This window comes from Rhipicephalus microplus, unplaced genomic scaffold (genome assembly GCF_043290135.1).
Source record: "Rhipicephalus microplus isolate Deutch F79 unplaced genomic scaffold, USDA_Rmic scaffold_65, whole genome shotgun sequence".
Taxonomy (NCBI): Eukaryota; Metazoa; Arthropoda; class Arachnida; order Ixodida; family Ixodidae; genus Rhipicephalus; species Rhipicephalus microplus.
The window spans coordinates 932,941-956,228 of record NW_027464638.1 but is presented as its reverse complement, the minus strand read 5'-3'; the positions used below and the strand labels follow the sequence as shown (position 1 = coordinate 956,228).

The window sequence follows — 23,288 nt, the reverse complement described above, 5'->3', positions numbered from 1 at the left end:
CGTCACGCTCTGTTCAGAAATACGGAGTACGTCGACACGCATTCCGTCATCCTACACGTTGATTGCTCGCTGGGCTGAGAACGTGACGCGGCGCTCTTGCAGATCAATGATAGCTCCATTTTCCTGTAGAAAATCAACTCCCAGAATGACGTCACGGGAGCATTCACGTAGAACAAGGCAGCTTGCTACGAATGTGTACCCTTGAATCTGTACTCTAATTGTGCAGGCGCCCAGTGGAGTAACGACATGGCCACCAGCTGTCCGAATCTGCGAGTTATGCCACGGCGTGATTACGTTCTTCAGCTGCGTTGTCAGTTTCCCGCTCAGTATGGAATAGTCTGCGCCAGTGTCCACTAACGCATTAACTACACAACTATCAATTGTTACTGCTATGTCGAGTGAAAGCCGGCTATCCTTTGCAGCAGCAGATGATGTCGGACCAATTTCTGTACGGTTCTGCGCCAATAGGAGGTCTTGAGCGCTTCAACGTTCAGCGACCCCGCCTCCAGAGGTTGCTTCGGCTAGTTTTCCCGACGGGGGCTGGGAGATCGTGCGGTAGAATACCACTGGGGCGTTGATGAAAATCGCCTCGGTGATGGCGAGCGCGACTGGCGCCCGGAGACGATGGTGCATGCTGCTGGGAGAGGTAGTTTTGGATGTCGCGTGGTCTCTGACCGTAACGGGGTGGCAGCGAGTACGCAGAGAAGCCGCGAAGCCCAAGACGGCGATAAGGGCACTGGCGGTACAAGTGATCAGCTTCTCCGCAGTGAAAGCATAGAGGCCGGTGATCGGGTGTGCGCCAGAGATCAGACTTCCGAGGAGACGAGTGCCGATCGTCGATGTACTGGACCGGTTGCATAGAACGATGGGCGACAGAAGCACCACGGACAAAGGGCAGGGGCGGTGGCGTGTACGTGCCTTCGTAGTATGGTATGTGCTGCGCTGACTCGAGTGAAACTGCAGGGACAGGATGAACGAACAATGGCGGCGATGCAGCAGGGCGTTTCAAGGCTTTCGCGTAGGTTGTCCCACGGTGGTATCCAGCAGGAGCTGACGCAGCTGTATCAGGAGGCAAGGTGTCCCGGAGGGCCTGGTGCAGCTCATCCTTGATCACAGTTGCAATAGAGCTAACCGTAGGATGAGGTGTTACACCAGCTTTTTGCAACTCTTCACGTACGATATTACGGATGAGTTCACGTAAGGAGTCATTGCTGGTCCCAGCGGCGGCGAAAATGTCAGCAGTGGACATGCCACTGACTTGCCTGTCGTATTGGTTTGATCGCTGCTGCAGCATTTTTTCCATTGTCACGGCTTCAGACAAGAACTCCGCGACTGTCTTCGGAGGGCTTCGCACGAGGCCGGCGAAAAGCTGGTCCTTGACACCGCGCATCAAGTGACGCAACTTCTTGTCCTCTGTCATTCTTGAATCTGCCCGTCGGAAGAGACGCGTCATGTCTTCGACGTACGCGGTCACAGTTTCGTTTGGCGACTGGACGCGGGCAAGAATAGCTCGTTCAGCTCTTTCTTGGCGGTCAGCGCTGGCATATGTCTGCAGAAGTCTACGAGAGAATTCAGGCCACGTCGTCAGCTGCTCCTCTCGATTTTGATACCACGTGCGAGCCCCGTCTTCGAGATAGAAGTAGACATGACCCAGTTTCGCCACGTCGTCCCACTGATTCAAGTTGGCTACGTGCTCGAAGTCCGCCAACCAGTCCTCAAGGTCTTCGCGCTCCGTACCATGGAATGTCGTCGGTGCCCGTGGGCTTTCCAACGTATAGCGGTTCGACGACGTGCTTCCCGTGCCGGTTGGCAAGGTTTGTACCGAAGTGCTGGTCATGTTTGTTGACGTGGTGGGAGCAGTATCGTTGACTTCTGGAGGCAATCCCCTGATTCGGCGGCTGGTCCGATGCACGGGAGTATTGACTGGCACTGGACTCGTATTACGGCTTCCTGGGGGGGTCTGCAGCATCCGTGAGACTACCCAGCACCTTCCACCAGTTTGTCACGATGAGTCACAAGTACTGGGGGATTTATTGAACGACCGGGTAGCTAGCTCTAGGACGATGCGTCAGTCGTGGCTGGCTCTCGAGCCGAGAAGAAGCACGCAATCTTCTTTATTTCCTCCAGATGGTAGAGCCGCTCTTGCAGTCGACCCACTACGTGTGGGTGGCAATATATATTCTTAAAAATAAACTGACGCATTAAAGCCTAAACAAGTGTATTCCACATATCTTTCTTGTGTGCCAAATTTGCCCTTGACTAGGCCACAATAAGTACAACATAAAGTTTTGTGCAGTAAAACCAAGTTTGCCCCCCTTCCCAAAAAAAAGTTGTCAAAAAAGCGATTGAAGGTAATAGAAGTGTTTTAGTTCTATTGTAGCAGTGATCGCCTCATAAAAACTGCAAACAATGCTAGCTATGGTATCCCGATCCAGTGCACGGCATTAGAATTCACCCGCACTATAGTTTGAAAAGTCTGACGTTAGCACTCGTCTTGTGTACATGTTCCTGCCTAATATCTTAGTGTTTTTATGATACCTGATCTGATATGTATGATAACGACTTACACAAAAGCAATGGTTTTTGAAGCAGTGTACGATAATGTCACTTGGTTCACTACACTAAAGCTGAACATTCAGTGCTTTAAAATAGGATGAAACTCATATTCATAAATTAAGTGAAACATCATGTTTCTAGTGCCCATGAACTACGGGTGGTGCGTTGTGTGATTCAAGATGGTGCCCGGAGGAGGGTCAACCTGTTTGTTAGTATAGAAAGAGATAAGACATGCAGTCATATGGCATGTGCCACTTTCACTGGATGAGGGCATGAGCTGCACTGAAATGAATATGAGACCAAAATACATTTCCAAATGATGAAAAGTGCTAAATGCTCGCTAGTCTACCTCATCATTTACCGCAGTGTGAGAAATTATACTTTGGCTCTGTTAGTGTGCATAAGTTTTACGAAATCCAGTGTGTGCTATGCCATAGAAAATGTATGAACTGAATGGCACTTCAAGTATATGTACTGTACCTGTCTGTCAGATTTGCCGATGTGATAGGCCGCTGGCAAGTAACGTCATCTTTGCTGAACAGAACTGCATGTTTAGTGTGACGATGGTTTCTAAACATGTTGCTCCGTCATCATTACTTGTGTGCAGTCATGGGCACATTAACGGCAAAAAGCAACACTGTTACAGTCACAGTTACCGATTTCAGTGAAGCAACTGGTTACAGTTACATTTACCGTGAAAAAAGTTAGCATTGGAAATCAGTTATTGATTATATACCAAATTATTCAATTTATTTCTTAAAAATGTGCAAAGAGCAACGAGGAAAGTATAACGAGGGAAGACGGGATCCATAAAGTCTATTTCTTATATTCTTCAAGGAGCATCAACACGCCTTGTTCGGAAAGCTTTGCGTCAGCTGGGCATACAAACCGTTTTTAAAACCCCTGTCATATAGTTAATGTAAAGTGATTTACAACGAATGACATTACGTGAACTCAATGTCATTTCACCTGCGTAATGTCACATGACGAAAATAAATACTATTTTAGGGGCGAAGCTCCTTAGGGCGTAGGTTGTGCGTCTCCTGTATGTAGTAGCCACCTCTCCTTTTAGTTCTTGGAATGTCCGCTGGATGACGGTACTTGTATACGATGAATATATTATGCGGTACTTGGAGTGTTCACTAGATGGACGGACAGGCATACAGACAGACGGATGGACAGACAGACGCATATACAGACAGATGGACAGACAGACTGATGCAGCCAACGGATGATTCACGGTTTGCCGATAAAACCATTCGAAGCTTCGCCCCACTCATCATCAATCACTCCGTGGATATGCTGTGATTTTTATTTTAATGATAACTAGGACATTAGCCCTCCCGAGTCTTCCTGAAACTTCCAGAAAAATAAAAATTTATTAAAACTTGCTTGAAGCATTCGTGTATCCTTGAAAATAATTGTTTATCAATGAAAAGCTATTGGAAGAATATAAACACTGCCATTTTATTCAACTTGCCACAGGCCCACAGCTGCACAAAAGAAACAACAGTCAAATGATTAAACCAAGAGCCAATCGAAAACCAACATTGCCGACTATATGATGGGGCATAGTCACAGTCAACTGAAGCAAGAGTATGGCTAGTACTCTGGCTGCAGTAATAAAATAGCAGCAGCTAATTTGTGTAGTCATCACTCTGATCAAAACACATTCAATGAAATGATTAACACCTGCGATACAGTCAACGACAGCTCAGCACAAATAAACATGACCGATTGATTGATTGATATGTGGGGTTTAACGTCTCAAAACCACTATATGATTATGAGAGACGCCGTAGTGGAGGGCTCCGGAAATTTAGACCACGTGGGGTTCTTTAACGTGCACCCAAATCTGAGCACACAATAAACATGACCGACATCCAGCCGCTGTGGTTGTGTAGGTGTCTTTTAGAAGTTTCCACCAGTGCTATTGCTTTATTAAACCAATCATAAGCTAATAAAAAAGTAAACTTAGTAGTTACAGAATTTAATAATATATTACCTGGAGTATTGCATTCTGAAACCACGATATGATTATGAAAAACACTATGGAGAGAAATTTCGACCATATGGTGTTCTTCAACGTGCACTGACATCACACACTACATGGACCTCTAGCATTTCGCCTCCACCGAAATCAGAGATCAACAGCAGAGCACCTTAACCACTGTTACATCGAGGTGGACGAATTACAATAGCCATCTCCCTAGCAAGTCCCTAGTGTCGAGACTACGCATTTGGTCCGAAATCTAATGTGAATAAGTTCCGGGAACTGACTCAATTGAAAACGTCATTTTCATCAAGTGACATTAGTTTCTTGGTGTGATAGTAAACAAATGACATTACAAACTAATGGCATTCGTTGTAAATGACATTAGATTTGCGATGTACTGTGCGATGTCAGTGGACGTTAAAGAACAACAGATGGTCAAAATTTTCAAAGTTCTACTATCGCGTCTCTCATAATCATACTGTGGCTTTGGAATGTAAACTCAACATATTGATACGAAGTGTCACTACCAAGAAAAACAAGGGAAGCGCCTGTGATCTCGCGGCCTCACCCCCACTGGCTGCACCAACTACTTTTCCAATGGCGGTGTCCGTGCGCGTCTTCGTGGCGACGACGATCGTGGAGCACGTGGAGCTCGTGATGAAATAAAACTTCGACCAGAGGCCGGCGAGGAGAGCGTGACCCGGTAGGTGCGCGTGGTTTCCATGACATGGAGAGCGGATGGTCGAAAGGTTGGTGAGACATGAACCAAGACTGTCGCTGATATGGGCGGTGGTCACAAAAACGCGTGATGTGACCCGGGACGCCACAGTTGTAGCACACCGAAAGTGGTCGAGGGGCACGTGGCTGCTCAGAGTAACGACACCTCTCGGAAGGCATGGAATAGTGGTGCTGCTCTTCAGGGGCACCGTAGGCAGGCGATGTTGGGTAAACAGGCGGGCGAAAACTTCATTCATAATTTGGAGGTGGTTGACGTGGGATTCCAACCTGCCATGTGCCTTGATATTCATAAGCGTCTGCTGCGTTGATCGATAATTGCTATGTTGGAAGAGAAACAGGAGTCCGCACACGTTCTGGTTTGCTTGCGTACGCATTCTGAAAATTGCTGGGACGATGATAGGTCTACTGACATCGAAGCAGCTCTTCTCTGATGATCTGCTGTATGGTGAAAGCAAGGTCGTCAGGCGGCACTGTTTCAACACTAGCCACAGTGGGGACATTGGACAGGCGGCCGAATTTTGGAGAAATGCATCGTATCTTGAGGGATTCAAAAGCCTATCAGACACTTGATTGTCAATAACATGGCGTTCAGAGTGAGAGACTTGGTATGGACGCTGACGCAATGGCGCCGGTGTCTATACGACGAACAATTGCAGATGTTCGGCCCAAATTGGTTTGCTTGAAGTCGAAAGACGTCCGAAGCAGTTGAGAAGTGTCAAGAGCTGGGTTCGTTGGACAACAGGACGGTTCGAATCAACCGATGGAAGGAAGGGGTCCAGGGAAGATGTGGTGAACGTGGGAGCGGGAGTAACACTGGCGATCTGAAGATTTGTTGCCTGATCGAGCAGTTGACAGGTGCAAACACAATCGATGTCATCCAAACGGCAGGTGCATTCGTTACTAAATAATCTGGCTGGCAGTGAAAGGAGATTCGTGGCTTAAATGGTTGCGGAAGTGTTTTCAACCATCAGAAGAGCAAAAGGTAGAAGAACGTTTTTTCAAGAAGTGAAGTCTTCAGACAGCGTGAACATGACTTTCGAAAAAGCAGCATGGTCGCAGGAGATCGGCACAATAACTGATGACATAGGTGGGATATCCGTGTCTGCGGCGACGACAACACGAGAAATGAAAGGCTTGTTAGAATCCTTGTCTGTGAGTGATGATAATTCCAGTTCGGCCTGGGCACAATCAACAACAGCATGATCTGTGAAAAGAAAGTCCCAGCCTAATATGACGTCATGCGAGCAGTATGGAAAAACGATGAATTCGACCACGTACAGAACGTTCTGGATGAATAGCCAAGTCGTGCACATCATAGAAGGGTTTACTTGATGCGCGGTTGCCGTATGCAGGGAGAAGCCAGAAAGCGGAATCATAACTTTCTTGCGGCGCAGTTCTTGCCTCCAGATTTGCGATGGTCAGTTTTCCATTTGGGCAGGTGGTGCACGCCGAAGCATCGGTGAAGGCGAATCTCGGTGTGGGGAGGGGGATCGGTGCTGGTTGTAGGCGCGGCGGCTCGGTGGAGGGGTATCCGAAGTAGCATCAAGAGGCAGCATCTGTGATGGCTCTTTGTGGGTGTAGCCATAGGTTTCATCGATGGTACTTGGATGAGGGACACGCCGGGGACACAACCGCTCAACATGGCCAGGCCGACGACAGTAGTAGCAGATGGGTCTGTTATCTGGTGTACGCCAAGGATTGTTGGGAAGCGTTGAAGGAGGGCGGGAAATGGGAACATGTGAACCTGCCAGTGCACATGTTGCGTAGAAGGCGCTCGTTTGGTGGGCAGAGTCGACGTCGTTTGACGGCGCATGTGCCGGCCTTCGCGTGTCAGCATAAGTCAGGGGAGCGGACACAGGCGGTGGCTGGTACGTGGGCGGGAGTGCCTCGCAGACTTACTCTTCAATGGCTTGGCGCAGCGACGAGGTCCGTCCATGAGTATTGCTGGGAAAGAAGGGTGCAAGAGACAACTGGCGAGCTACTTCCGCTCGAATGAACTGTTGAATTTGCGGCGTCAGTACCGTTCGTTCCGGTGAAATTGCACCAATGGTCAATGGCGACGTGGCTGTCATGTCGAAAGTAGGGCGTCGCGTTGAAATGCGCTGTGTTCGCAACTCATCGTAGTTTTGGCAGTGCTGAATAACTTCCGCAACTGTTTGCGGGTCTTTCGCCACCAGCATGTGGAAGGCATCATCTTCAATGCCCTTCATGATATGTTTGACCTTGGCTCTTTCGGACATGTCGGTATTGTAGCGACGGCAGAGTCCCACAACGTCCTCGATGTAGGACGTTAAACCCTCTCCAGACAGTTGGGCGTGATCTCGCAAGCGCTGTTCTGTGCAGAGCTTGCGCACTGTTAGTCGGCCAAACACGTCCGCGAAAGTGATTTTGAAAGTGGTCCAGTCAGTAAGCTCAGCTTCATGGTTGTTGAACCAGAGCTCCGCTACTCCTTTCAGGTAAAAGTGGACGCGGCCAAGTTTGTCTTTTTCATCCCACCTATTATTGACGCTTACCTTCTCGTACGAAGAGAGCCAGTCCTCGACGTCCTGCTCATCGGTGCCGCTGAAGATGACTGGGTCTTGCTCTCTCGGGACACCGGGACAGCGGGCAGGTGGGGATGTAGGAATGGTCTGCTGTGCAACGTCAGTGGACATCGTTGACGGCGAAGGTAGAGTTCGGTTGCGGAGTTCTAGGATGGGAAATGGATCCAGCACTCTCCACCACTTGTTAGTACGTCTTTAGTAGTGAGCGGAAGACACTTTTATTGGGGGAAATGCAGAGGTAAAGCTGACCAGCTGTCAAGCAGAGCGAGCGCGAGCAGCAACGACACTCTTCTTTCTCTTCTTTCACTGGTGCTGCTGTTGCCTGTGCCATATATTAATGCTACACAAGGAACTTTGTGCAATTTTTGTGCGCTGTGGCTGACAACGACAAAGAATTATGCTAGAAGCTTTTGTAATCCCCACGATCCCCCACAGTGATATGCACCACAGATAATAGGTGAACAAGATCAAGATTTTGTAAAGGGTTGGAGCATTCGACGACCTACTCGTTGCACAATTACATTATCTTACACCTGCACCTGGTCATTCCTTTGCTGTTCTCTAATGCTTTATTACTCACATTAACGCAATTTCTTTCATGACATCAAGCCTGCCTAGGGCCAATTTGCAAGGGAGTTCTAAGCACTGGCATGGCTTAGTGGTAAAATACTGAGCTGGCATGCAGAGAACTCGGGTTAAAATCCTATAGCATCCTTGGTGTTTTTTCATTTACCGACTTTTTCTTTCTTATTTCATGCGATAACGGTTACGGATACCGGCAGCGAACAACTACGGCACACACATGACCCGTGTTGTGATCTCATAACAGCTTTTACGGTAAAACCGTCCGGCTTTGGAGAGTTAGACCGTTCATTGAAACAATACATACGGATGGCTTATCTCCAGCTCCCAAGAAGCCTGTCGGAGGCATGAATGAAAAAATAATTCCATTTACCTGGAGAACAACACTGAAGCAATATGTTCCAAATAAACTGCATCCAACAGGGCTGAAGAACTTTGTGCTCTCCAGCCCAAGTGGAAGAGCCTTGGACTTTGAAATTTACCATGGAAATTCAGTTCCGATGTGTTGCCACCAACACATCGGAACTGGGTGTGGGTGTCTGTACCGTGCTTTGTTGTGAAACTCCATGCCAAGAGGCAGTTCTTTGTTTTTAGACTGATACTTCAGAGCTGCACCAATGCTCTGGCACCTATTAAGTAAAGGCCTGCATGCAAATGGCACCATTATGAAAAATCGGGCGCCAAAAGAGTGCAAGCTCCAGAACGATGAAACATGGGCAAGAAAAGGCCAGGGATCTTTGTGCAAGATTGTCAATGTGGCTGATGGCATTAGCATTGTAAAGTGGATTCACAACAAGCTCATTACGTTTGCATCTTCTCATGCTGGCGAGGAAACAGTAGGAGAATACAAGAAGATAAGAATGCAAACAGTAGGAGAATGCAACGGCACAAAGAGAAGAGAGTTTATAAGGACGTGCATTGCCTTGCAATTGTAGAAGAGTACAACAAAAGCATGAAATGGGTCGTTCTCAGTGACAGAATGGTAAGACTCTACCTGAGCAAGTCAAGAAAAACACGATCGACTGTACGTGCTTTTTCATTCCTTGCGGATGTGGTAGTAGTCAACACATGGCTGCAGCTGATGAAAAACTGCGAATTCCTGTATGTTCCAAGAAAGAACACACTCAGTTAAGGGGGGGCGCGGCCCTTGAAAACCGAAAAATCGCGAAAAAGTCGGTTTTTGAAAAACCACATTTTTGGGTTGTATGTCTCATAAACTACCTATTCTGTAATTATCAGCACCTAATTCAACCGCAAAGTGCAAAAAAAATACTATTTTCGAGGCCGCGGCGGCGTCCAAAACAGGCGCAAATCCCGAAATCAAACCAAACTTCGCGCGCGCGCCATTCCCGGACCATGCGGTCGTCCCGCGCCATCTTGGTGTTGTTTTCACCGTGAATTCTTTCTCTCTCGTTCGCCGCCTTGCAAAATGGCATCGGCAGCACAGTTGAGACGCTAATAGCGTTTTCCCGCGATGCGATGCGGAGCGCTGATTGGCTAGAACAGCGCGTTCATATCTCGCGGGAGAAAGCGTGCCCGCCATTGGCTGCTGTGCAGCAGCGGGGGCGGTCGCTCCTCTTGATGGCGCGTCCAGCGCGCTTGCTTCGTTGTTGCTCTCTGCTCCGTCCGCCTCGACAGACGTCTGCTTACGAGCCGCTCTTCGCCTTGTGCTATCTTTTCGATCATTTTCTCTCGTTTTTTTTCTTTTTGCACTAGTTCTGTGCCTTTCGTCTTTGTTGTTGCGGGCGATGCCGGCAACGAAGCCGAAGTCCGTGCGGAAGTCCGGTGCGCGGAGGCATGCTATGCGGCTTGTAGGATCATCGAAATTCCGCTATTTTGCTGCGGGTGCCGACTGCGTAGACGCTTGCAGCGACGGAACTGTGTTGTCGGCTGTCGCCAGTCGAGAATCCGACACATCGAGTGTGGCTGGAGCCGCAAATGCACCGAGTGTTTCCGAGATCGCCGGGCTCGACACGTGCTCCGAATCGATGCCATCCAGTGTGCTTCTGATACCCGAGTGCTTCTGATATCGCCGGACCCAGCACTTCGTCTGAATCGGTGCCGCCATCGAGCGTGAGTGGACCGTCGCTTCATCTGCGGACGCGTTTCCTAACGAAGGAAGAGAACGATGCGAATGCGAAACGTCGTGACGCCGTTCGCGCTGAACTAGAGTCTACGCCGGCGACGCAGAAGAAATTTCAACTGATGCAGCCGGCTCTTGCACCTGCAATGACAAGTGAGGGCGAACATTTTTCGCTCGTTCAAATGAACATCTTTAACGTCGTGCTCAGCCGCACAGTGTGCAAAGAATGTTTGAAAGGTGCTATGACTGTCCGAGAGAGCACCAAGCTTGGACTTGCAACAAAACTTGAAGTCGTGTGCGTCTCTTGTGGCACCGTCGATAAATTATGGACATCACCCCGCAAAAAGGACACGCAGGCCTTCGATGTAAATGTCCGCGCCATAATGGCTATAAAGCAAATAGGCAAGGGGCAAACAGCTCTTAATGACTTTTGGGCTGCCATGAACGTCTCTTACAGAGGTCTTCACCACAAGACGTTTCAAAAGCACTTGAAAGAGACTTTAGGAAGCCAGAGGCCATCGCTTTGGAGAAGTTTTATGCTGATTCTGCCACAGCAGTGATCAAAACATATAAAGAAATGGACCCCAGCTTCTGCAAGGACATCACCGTAGTGTACGATGGCACATGGCATAAGCGGGGTCACACATCACACATCGGAGTGGGATCGGTAAATGACTTCTTTACAGGTCTCATCTTGGATGCTGTAGTTCTTTCAAACCACTGCCTTGGATGCCAAACAGGGCCCAAACCTGGAGATGCAGCATACGAAAGCTGGCAGAAGCACCACATTTGCCAGAAAAACACAGACGCAAAATCGGGAAGCATGGAAGTGGAGGCAGGCTTGACTCTCTTTGGGCGGTCTGTATCCAAGCATGGCCTGCGGTACACCACTCTTGTGTCCGACGGAGACAGCCGTACCTTCGCTGCCCTCACAGAAGAGAATGTGTACGGGCTAGTGCCAATTGTAAAAGAAGAATGTCTGAACCATGTTCAGAAAAGGATTGGAAGTGCTCTTCGAAACTTTGTGCAGAAAAGTGATAAGCCACTGAGTGGGAAGGGGAAGCTGACAGGATATTATGGTTGGGCCCTGAGAAACAATTCAACTGACCTAACAGCCATGCAGCGTGCAGTGATGGCAACATATCACCACGTCACATCGACTGACCAGGACCCTCACCATGAACTTTGCCCAGAGGGTTCTCAATCGTGGTGCCGCCATAGAGCTGCAGAGGCAAAGCGTGAGCCACAGCCAAAACATAAACACAGCCCACCGGACTATGTCGCTGCAGCTATGCTGCCCATCTACGAAAGACTGTCACAAAAGTCGCTTCTTCAGCGCTGCCTGGGAGCGAAGACGCAAAATGCATCAGAATCATTCCACTCCATTCTATGGTCTCTGATGCCGAAGGAACAACACTCATCCTTGATCGCGGTAGAAACAGCATTGCATGAAGCAGTGCTGCGCTACCATGCCGGCTGCTGCAAAGCAACCCAAGTGTTATCGGACTCCATTGGACTTCAACCAGGTCATCTGGCCATCCAGCGAGCTCGTGAAAAAGACGCTTTACGCCTAAAAAAGAATTCTAAAAGACACCAAGTGAAGATGGAGGCCAGGAAAAAGAAGAAAAGAGTGCGCCAGGACACTTTTAGCTACTGTGCTGGAGCTTTTTGAAGAAAACACGTGTTTTGAACTTTCTCGGCCTGTTTTCTCAGAACGGATTTTTTTGCTAGTTGTGGTGCTGAGGAAAGCAAGAACTCGAAAACCGTTCATCAGATTTGTGTGCCGTTTTTTTATTCTGTTCCTGAATGACCTTGCAAGGGCGTAACAGGCTCCTTTTTTTGAAAATTGGTGCTGTTAATTTATAATAAACAATTAATTTTTGATGAATCTGGTCATTACTGGTTACATCAAATTCAAAGTTGAGTGAAAATTTTTGGGGGGAGGGAAATTAAAAAAAACGGCTTTGTAGCGCCCTGGGATAGCTATCAAGGAATGACCACAATGAATTTCAGCTTTCTACTATGTCCTGGGATTTCTCACGACTCTTCCTCAGGCACCCATGTGAAGCACCCAGTTAAACCTCAATAACTCTGGAACTAAGAAACACAGCTTCGTGAAACTTAGCAGTTGTGCTAGTTTTATTGTAGTGAACAACCCCTGAAAGTTTCATCCAGATATCTTAAAAAATAAAAAAGTTCGGTCTCCAGGGTAGCCTCCCCCCCTTAACTAGATTTCAAACTACTACAGGCTAATAATTTACTGAGAGTAGAACTACTACAGGCTAATCAGTTACTGAGAGCAGAATTCCTAGCAGATGACTACAATGGGCCTCCCGCAAAGCACCTGGTCAAAATGACAACACTGTTGCCTCCTGTCCCATTTTGGAAAGCAAGAGCAAGGCATTTGCCCCAACTTTTCTCACAAAAGTCAGCATCTAGGCACTGTAACGAAAGGTGTGTGGAATGCAAGAAGTTCTGTTGCACTCACTGTGTAGTTTTTCTTCGTATCACTACTTCATGAAACTGCTTTAAAGGGCCAGTAAACAGGCTCATCTTATTTTTTACACCCTGCAAACAAGCTTGCCAACTGGTACAGTAGACCGCGGTGATCACATTTTCAGAATATTGCAGCAATGCGTGCCGCGCAGACTCTCCATTTCAAAAAACAATCGTGCACCTGTTTCCTTCGCGGGACCAATCCTCCTCGTACTGCACAGTGACGAAAGCTTGCCCATAAGCAACTTCACATACCACTGAGATCGGCCTTGGTCCTGCGGTGATGCAGTTACGGCCGCGCAGTGCGAATTTTCATTTTCCTGTGCTGCCCTCTGCTATTTTGTAGAACCAGAGACAACCAGGAGAAGTGTTATTGCCAGAACGAAAGCCTCCGAGATGAAGAGGCATCTCGCTACTTCACCACTATGGAAGAGTGCTCCTCGAACTGCTTGTTCTTTGCGCGCTGCTATGACACATGCTTATTTGAGGGATGCTCTGCTCAGTCGTTTGCTGCACGCAATGACTTATCGCTGACGTCGCGTCACGTTGCCGAAGTGGGTGGAGTCGTGACGACGAGCTACGCTTTGGGTAGGGTAGTGAGGCCATGCGAAATTCGAAATCCACGTGAACGGGCATTCTAACTCCTGTAACTTCCTTATAATAACTTTCTTATAATAGAAAATGATACGCAAGAAGCCAATCAATGAGCTAGCACTGAGAGAGAAAGTACAGGAATTCAGAGTCTCGCTTCAGAACAGGTACTCGGCTCTTATCTAGGAAACCAGCCTTAGCGTTGACGCAATAAATGATAATCTGATGAGTATCGTTACGGTGTGTGCAGTGGAAGTTGGAGGTACGGTTCTTAGGACACAGGTAAGCTGTCCCAGGAGACGAGGAACCTCATTAAGAAGCGTCAAAGCATGAAAGCTTCAAATACAACAGAATAAACAGAATTGGCAGAGCTTACGAAGTTGATTAATAAACGTAAAGTATCCTTATATTAGCACGCATTTGCAAATTTTTTGCGGTAGCATGTTCACATGCCAAAAATGCACGTATTTCTCTTCATAACAATTTTTTGACCTCCGGGCTGTTTACTGGCCCTACAAGCAGTTTCATACGGTATGAAATTGCTTAAAACGGTTTTATGAAGAGTCGAACTCTTTGTATGCTGCCAGCAAAGATTTTCTTGTTTGTTCCTTGTAATCCCTGAATATAGAGCTTTTTTCGTTAAATGAGCGCCAGTGTGCTTTATGTCTATTAAACTTGTGCACTGTGATAAGGTGGTCTCATTTGTCTAAAATAAAGTGTTTTCTTTATAAATATAAAAAAACTTGTAACTCGAGTTTTGCGTGGAGATACAAGCGAAATAGCGTGAGATTTGACAGAAAAAGACAGACAATAACATTTCACTAACCTGCGTGGCCACAGAAAACTTCGCAGAGCTGAAATGTGTACGCTGTGTGCCATCTTTGGCAGCACGACTTGCACAGAGTGATTCACCATGTACAGTATAGACCACTTATAATCTAAGTTGCGAGAGTCATGAATATCCGCATCATAAACTGTTACGTTATAAGTGGGTTTACTTGAAACCTTCGCGTCATGCAAGAAAGGATCGAATTTATCTTGTCATGAACAGCCTGGTTTATTCACGAATTGATGAAACATGCAAGTTCGTAGGGTTTCTTTCCAACCAACACGTTGACAATTGGGCTAGCCCAGCCAAAATAGGGAGCAGCTGCCGGTTTGTCATCTGCTAACTCTCCTCCCGACATCTACTTGGTGGCATGACAACGCATGGGCATTTCAAATAAACAGGTTATACTTTCCTCTAGCCTTTCACAATAGTAAGTGGATATTTTATTGCATTTATAAAGCTGGCATTGTCCGTTTAAAAGTTTTATACACTTTAAATGTGAACTGATTTCTGCAGAAGCAGTCTGCAGAAAGCTTTTCATCGCTACCATGCAGATAAAGTATATAACTTTTCAAATGTGCTGGCAATGGTAACTGCTAGAACCTAATTACACCTTCTTAGTTGTGATGTATGATTCACATATTAAATAGTCTTGGAATGGAAGAGTATAAATTTTAAAATACAGCAACACAACAGGTTCATGGCATGTTTAGGAAAGTAGAATCTGTTGGAAAAGGCAAGCAGGGCAGTATCACTACGATTATGGAACTCACCTCAACATAGGCTGTGTGGAGAGGGAAATGCACAGGTCCATCATTGTAGCGCCGATCTTCGATCTGGCTTCGAAATGATGGCATGCCGGGTAGCTCCATAGCATAAGAGCCCTGTGAGCAGGTTCAGCACCACTGTTAGCAAGCTATATTATGTGCAGATGCAACCCTCTTTCTAGTGCCAACAATATTTTTATTAAACAAGTAGATCTTTTTGTTTATGAGCAATCGATTATGAAAAGAAATGATTCCGACCATGAAAAAATTGATTGATTGATTGATTGATATGTGGGGTTTAACATCCTAAAACTATCATATGATCATGAGAGACATCGTAGTGGAGGGCTCCAGAAATTTCGACCACCTGGGGTTCTTTAACGTGCAGCCAAATCTGAGCACACTGGCCTACAGCATTTTCGCCTCCATCGAAAATGCAGCCACCGCAGCCGGTTTTCAATTTCGCGACACGCGATTCAGCAGCCGAGTACCTTAGCCACTAGACCACCATGGCGGGGCCATGGAAAAATTGAAGGCTGGGAAGAGCCACTGCATGCATATTCTTCAGATGTTCATACATAACGCTTGCTGTTAAACCCTCATTAATCATGAAAAGTGAATAAATTACACATCATCTGGTCCTGGCAAGAATATGCGTTATTTAATGGCATTAAAATCTGGTTAATTTTGTTTATATTTCACTACTTGGTTATCTTGGGTGATTCACCACTTGCACTGAGCAACAAGCAAAGCAAAAGAATGAAAACAGGGCAAGTGTCCAGCTGAAACATAGTGGTGCAGCCCATACAGCGATAGCCATCATAACCATCAGAGACAGAGCAAGTCAGATTGTTTAGTGCATTTACTAGTACTGGTCACACTGCATTGGTCAATGGCTGTGTGGGTGCCACACCCTGCGAACTGTATGGTCACCATCCGTGTTGCTGCCCAGCGCCATCCATAGTGGTTTTGGCAAACAGTACTTTTGTTTTTACTTGAGCAAGTAGGCCGCACTTATGCCTTTCAAGATGAACGAACACTATTTATAATAGCGGCTATGATTTCATTCACAAAGTTGTCGAAAATAATAGATCATCTATTTCTGGTTAACTCATTGGGAAAAAAAGATTACGTGCATAACGTGGTAGTGGTAATAAACAGGGGAGAGGTGGTGGTGAAAAGCACATCTAAGATGTCAACAAAGGTTTCACGCCAGGGCTGTATGACAAGCAAAGCTATGCGAGAAAGAACTGCGGCTTTTGCGCAAATTAGGAGTGGGATAAGGGGAATCATTCAGTCAATAAAATTATATTAATGCAGTAGACATTTATTTGTTTTTCTGATACCCTCAATAATTTAAGCATATTTTACAGATTCAAACTACTGACGAGCATCTAAAGATCAAAGGCTTTCAAGCAGTGTCTATGCTGCCGATTTGAAGTCATCAGTTTTTTGTACTACTTGCTCAGTAACATAGTAGGAATTGGGAATGCACATGAACAAAACTTGCATGCGCACTACTTGTAAGCATTCAGGCATGAACAAGTGCTTCCCGCACTGTCGTGGATGATGTGGCAATCACACATTGATGCGGTAAACCAAGCGCGGGCAAATGCACTGTGCCGTAACCTCTGAGGTAGTGCATGCGAATCTTGAAGAACTTAACGTGCCTTCAAGTTTTGATTAGAGATGGTTCTGGTCTTGCAATTTTTTTTTAAAGCACGTCGACGTGTGTTGTGCTCGAGGCAGCGTCGTCATAGTACACATGTTTGCCACATTGACCAAGGCAATGACCTCACCATCATACATCTTACAAAAATTGGATATGGACCGAAAGAGGAAGCAGACAGCTTTAGTGAAGGAGCTAGGTCTCGCAACGTCAACACGCGCGGTTGTTGGGGATGGGCACATCTGCCTCAATTATGTGGGTACGACCATAAATCTCCTGAAAAACATCTCCAACACCACCACCACAATAAAGAAATAATAACAGAAACAGCAGTTCTACAACTTTCTGGTCTTCATCTATTGTGAGCAAAGCACTTCTTATGGCACTTTTGCCACGGTACTTTAATGGCATGCTGAAAAGTGTAAAAAGATTGCAAAGGGGCTACTAGCTGTTATGGGTCGCAACGAATCTGATTTGTAAGTTACACATACTGCATGTACTCTATATTTACCCGTACATCACTGTCTATGTCTAAAAACCTTAATTCCAATCATTCAGCACTGTTCGTGATATTGCCGCGACCCAGCAAAAATTAAATAAAAGGCATGCCAGCATTCTTTTGTCGCATATAATTTCGATTGCTGTCAGGTGACATGAATTTTTGATACAAGTATTTCTGGTGACCTTGAGAAATATGTAGCGCCAAGGCTTTACTGCATGTTCCAAACTGCTCATGGCACTGACTCAATTGAATCTATTTTCAAAAGAGGCACTTAAGTGCATCCAACCTAATGAATAAAGCAGTTGAAAATTGCTAATTTAGTATAGATACTTTCAACCTACCTGTAAATGATGACCAGGGTTACCTTCATGCAATGCCAATGCAGGCATAAGGTACTTGGGCCTGGATGAAGGTAAGTTGACAATAAAGCCAAAGCAGAAAGCCCTTCTGGCCACATCAGGGTAAATGAGTAAAAATAATATCTGCCATTCTCCTATAGCTAAAGCTGATGAAAGCCTCAATATTTCCCATACTAGAACTTTCCCCAGTAGATGGAACTAGGAACACACAGGATGCAGTTTTAAGGACCACAGTAAGTATCAACATGTGACCACACGGAATAAAAAATGCATGCGATAGTGTGAAAGTGTGGCAAAGCTGCCAGTCTGCATGGGCATATATCTCCCCACTGTGACCTTGCCACTGGCCACTCCACATAAATTATATTTATGTGGAGCACCTTGTCATGCAGATATGGAGTACAAAGACTACAGAAGCCAACAATGTTAAGTTCAATTTTCATAGCAGCATACGTTGGCATAAAAAATAAGCGTGTTTTTTAACCAAAATTACATACAAGTTTTGGTCCTATAATGCATCAGTTTCTTATGCTAAAAATAGTACTTTTTGTACCTTAAACAGAAAAATGAGGGCTAAATACAACTCACACATACCAGAGTTAAACAGAAATAGCTGTTTACTAAACCTTAGACATATATATCTTATCTGTGTAACATCATAGCCTGGCAAATATTTTTATGGTATACCTAGAGAACCGAGCAAAGGAATGACTGCCTGTCAATGCTTCAAGAACAACGCTTTAATGTGTAACTATGCCTTCAGCATAACAAATGTAATTTACTAAGACACGTTGCCGGGCTAGTTGGTTGGGGTTCATCATTTATAAGGGTATAGCGCACCATGACAAGGACACAAAAAGAGAGACTCTCACACAAACACACAGCGCTAACTTGCAACTATTGTTTTATTTGCGATCACACAAGCTATAAGTACAGTAACAGTGGACCAATAAAACCAGGAACTACAGGTGAAATCATTGAAGCCTTTGAAATTGAAAAAAATGAAAGATAAATGTGTGAGTGTGGCTTCAATAGTTTTGTCAGCTAAAGAAAAGAAGTATCTCGAATCTTCACTTTGACGTTGGCGAGTTCAGATTGCCGCGGTCGATGATGACGTGTGCTGTATCTTAACATGATATGTTCCTGGGTTTATCGGTCCACTGTTACTGTACATATAGCATGTGTGATCACAAATAAAACAATAGTTGCAAGTTAGCGCTGTGTGTGTGTGTGTCTCTCTTTTTGTGTCCTTGTCGTGGTGCGCTATACCCTTATACATGATGAAATATAATTTAACTTGATTATATAAAAATGCACAACTCCCTCATCCACCTTAAATACCAGTAATCCTTCATTATCCAAGATTCTGGTTGAACACATCGAATTCAATCAAAGCACTGTTCTGTGACACACAATATGTTCGTTTATGTCACCTATGTGGTCCGAAACAACAATTACTCCCAGAATGCTGAGTGACCAAAATGAGCTAGGATACGAAAGTGATGTTTTGCATATCTTTCCATCCTTATTTTTTTAACTGTTCTGATAGACCTTTTTAGAAATTACAATTTTAGAAGTTCACTAAAAGGATAAAATGCTCCTAAATATTACCTGCAAATAATAAAAGAAAAAAAAAAAGAACGCTACTCACGATCTGGTCAGGTCGGCAGCATTGACATAAAATATTCCAGGGCGAGAAAAATCAGTTGTGCCTTGGATGTACATGGCACATGGTCCACTAGATTTGGAGGCATCTTGAAGCTGAATTCTATAAAAAAGTAAATTAAGTTAATTAATCTTGACAATGTATTACATGACTGCCTACCGTAAGCATCCATGTACAGTACAATCCACTGTTAAATAGAACACTCGAATGAGCACCTTTTTTATTACTGGTCTCCTCACTGTAAGTGGAAGCGCAAACATTGTCTGTGCACTGTACTAGTCGACAAGAGTGAGAATTATCATCCAACACTAGTCAGCACAGGTAAATTTAAGCCACTAGACTTTCAGATGATAGCGAAATCCAAACATCCTGCACGCGAGTGTTCTGTTTAGCAGTGCACCCGTCAGTACAAAGGCGCAGAAAATCTTTCAGTCCAGCCAAAATGAAAAGATAACCATAAAGTGTTTGCTTTTTTAAAAAAGCATCACAAATGAAGCATAATACACTTCATTGAAACACTTGCAAAAAGCAAAACTCTATAAAATATAAATATGTACAAGAGCACCTGAAATACTCTACTGTATTTCAACAGAAACTAAAGACAAATAAGAGTTTACATCAGAGTGAAAGGTCAATGTTTGAGGGCGTCTAAAATGTCTCGATTATCAATATCAGTGCCCTAAAAAATAATAACAAAGTCGCTTACCTACCAACCTCGTCAAGCAATTAAGGTAAATGTATGACACTATACGCACCATGAGTGGGGCATTTTGAAATGATCTTAATAATGTCAAAAGTCTTGAATACAATTAATCACTCATAATAAAACCAGTTGAAATAAAAAATGAACCTTCCTGCATTACAATACACAATAAAATACTGCTTGCCTGTATATGTTTGATTCATAGGAAAAAGAACTGCTTGGCGTTACAATGGGGAATGCAATGATTGGTTCAAAAGTTCTGTCTTCTCCTGGTTAGGCTGCACAGGTGGTGCCATTTAGCAAGGCCCACTTGAACCAGGCAAGCATAAAGTTTTTTTGTTTTTTTTGCAGAAACATTGTGCATTCTATTTTTGGAGTGAATGCTTTGCAGTGGCATAATTCATTTATCTTTATTTGTGACATACTGAGGGGTGTAAGATGGTACATGGGTTTGGGAGCAGTCCTAAAGCAGGAAAAAGTGCCTTCTCTAGCAAGCTTGGAGCAACCAAAAGACATTTTCAAGCAAGCTTGAAGCAGCTAAAAAAGACTTTTCGATTAAATTTGAAGCAGTTAAAATGTTCAGATCAGATGTATCCTCGTTTTACAGCACTTGTCAACAACATTTATCCAATGCTGCATTCTTCAACCACTAAGGCAAACTGTGCTATCACTTATTATTGCAATAGCAATTATATGTGCACCTCTCGACGAGTTTTTGCCATCACTGTTGCCGTCATGTCTCGTATGAAGTCCAAATCGATCAAATGCATGTGCGCATCGTAGGTTCTACCTGCAGGTAAAAACGCGCGAGCGGTGGTGACGCATGTGGCTGAAGCAGAGATCAAATGAGTCCGTCACTCAGAGCGGAAATTTGATAACATCACTGCGATCGGGCCTGCCGTCGTAGAAGAGAGGAAACATCCCGCCCGTCTTGAATGAGCATGAGAAAATGCCAAGGTGGTAGAGATGGAGGTATTGCCTGAGCAGCAACTGTGGACTTCGCTTGTAAGTGCGCCATCATCTTGCCTTCCTATCGTCTTTAGCTCTCCTTTCCCATTCCCAAATGTGCTGAGCCGTGCCCCCATGACGGGAGGCAGAAAATAGCGTTCTTCTTCCATCTTCCTGTTTCTTCAGACCACTCTCTCTCTCTCTCGTGATCGCTAACGCGCGCACTACCTCAGCAGTTGGCTTGTTTGTGCTTCTATGTGCTGCACTCACCTCGCAAAGAGACTGGGCAATGAGGGTTGCTTTCCGTGAAGCAGCCGTATTATTTTACACCAACTTTTTGTAGAGTTACGTGAGATTGGATTCAAAAGAGGCAGCTGACAGCTACACTTCGGCAATATTACAATTTGTTACTAGTGCATTAATTGTTTTATCTTTGCACGAAAGCAAACTTTTTTTAGCTATGAACAGCCGCCCATTATTTTCAACCTGAACACGAGAGAGCGTCAACTGCCGAGTCAATAAGCACTTCTGTGCATCTGTCCTGGCTAGGCTGTTCAAGGAATTGGACACCACCCCGGTCTTTTCAGCACCGTTATGACCATTATTTTTAAGTGCAAAGCATTTCTCAGCGAACTTCGGCAAATTTGATTGTATCTGCCTACCTATCTATCTATCTAGCCACCTACGACTTTAAGCTCTCCTGCCCGCCTGGATAATGGGATCTATACCAAAATTGGTCAGGCATAACATGACTGTAGGATGAGCATAACACACATAAATCGCAAAACTGGTATGGTATGACATGACAGCATGGCGAAAATAAGTGACAGGCCCTCACATGAAAATCATGACTATCTTGTCATGTAAAAACATGACTGCATGCCACGCTCATGATGCGCTCATGGTCATTTCGCTAGCTTCACATACACAAAATTTGTTATTACGTGACGTGAATGAATGACGAAGGTATGTGACTGTTGCAAACATGACAATATGACATGCGTGTCATGTAAGAACATGACTACAGGCCATACACATGATGCGCTTGTGGCTGTTTCGCTAGCTTCACATATACCAAATTTGGTATTACGTGACGCGGACGGACGACGAGTACAAACGCCAGGTGCAAACATGATAATCATGACATAAGTCATGCACTGCATAATTTAGGTTCTTCTCGTAACATTGTGCTGATTTTAATGTAACAATTCAACCTTCTTCATTCGTGCTTCGCATATCATCGATTCCCACTGTACGAGAGATCTACCAATTTTTTTTCTTTTCTGAATGCTGCCGTACAGTTATAATAAAAAAAAAGACAGTATTACCACGAGAGCAAAGCAATGAATGTGATAACAATACATTATATAGTTATGCAAAGTAAGGCTGGCAGCTAACTATTTTGGATCAGATATATCGCGTAAGTAACTCTAAAAAATGCTGGTGTAAGAGAAAACAACCGCGCCAGGGAGAGATGCTCTTTTTCCTCAGTCTCTTCAAGTTGAGAGCGCAGCAAGTAGAAAGGTCCATGAGCCATTAGCGCTGATGCCTGCCGAAATAGTGCGCATGTCAGCAATCACAACTGCAGCCTTAGTTTACAGCTTCTGCTGGAGCGATCTCAGCATAGACGAAACCAAAACTATGACTGATTAAATGAAACCAAAAATAGATGTTTCAGCCATGTTTCCGGCCATAGGGCTGTATAGAATTGCGACTTGCGGCGAAATTAGGCTGCTGCGGCATAGTACAGTGCCCCTCCTAATTGCGTCCTTACCTGGGCCTGCATACTGCAGGCCCAGGTAAGGACCCAAGCAGGAGGGGCATGAGAAAAACAATGTACAAGGTATAATAAAAACAAAACAGGGAAGCAACATTGGAAGTATGAAACGAAATAAGGGTAGCAATACAAAAGTTGGTATATAAACAAAGCATATACAAGTTCAGAGCAGTAAAATAAGTTTCATTTTTAATAATTTTTCCCCCTAAAAAACGCTAGGCAAATACGAACGTGTCTATGACTGGGGTTGCACAAAGTGTCACAAGATGTTGACACCATCGTCTAGCAACCCTGCATTCCAAAAACCCTTTGCATATGTTGGCGGCCATGCAATAAATGCGGGCAACATTGGGCAAGGCAATCGCTACACCAGGAGGCTCACAGTCTTGTGGTTGATTTGAAGTACACAAATGCTGTGCGGACCATTGAAACGTGATTTCATTTCAAAATAAGAATATCATTCACACAAAAGTAGCACCAAGA

At 45.0% G+C, this 23,288-nt stretch overlaps 1 protein-coding gene across 8 annotated transcripts in view; it reads right to left on the bottom strand.

Annotated features, from left to right (window-relative positions):
* The window catches only part of LOC119161370 (uncharacterized), a 199,479-nt gene that overhangs the window by 85,048 nt on the left and 91,143 nt on the right, over positions 1-23,288 (bottom strand). For all 8 annotated transcript variants that reach the window (XR_012889357.1, XM_075885056.1, XM_037413807.2 and 5 more), the window contains exons 11-13: positions 19,363-19,479; positions 17,694-17,754; positions 15,188-15,298 (exon numbers count right to left, since the gene is read on the bottom strand). Coding sequence is in view for 7 of the 8 variants with exons in the window: in XM_075885056.1 (XP_075741171.1) it covers positions 15,188-15,298; positions 17,694-17,754; positions 19,363-19,479 (289 nt within the window). In the remaining variant the exon portion in view is untranslated. The remainder of the gene's footprint in view (positions 1-15,187; positions 15,299-17,693; positions 17,755-19,362; positions 19,480-23,288) is intronic.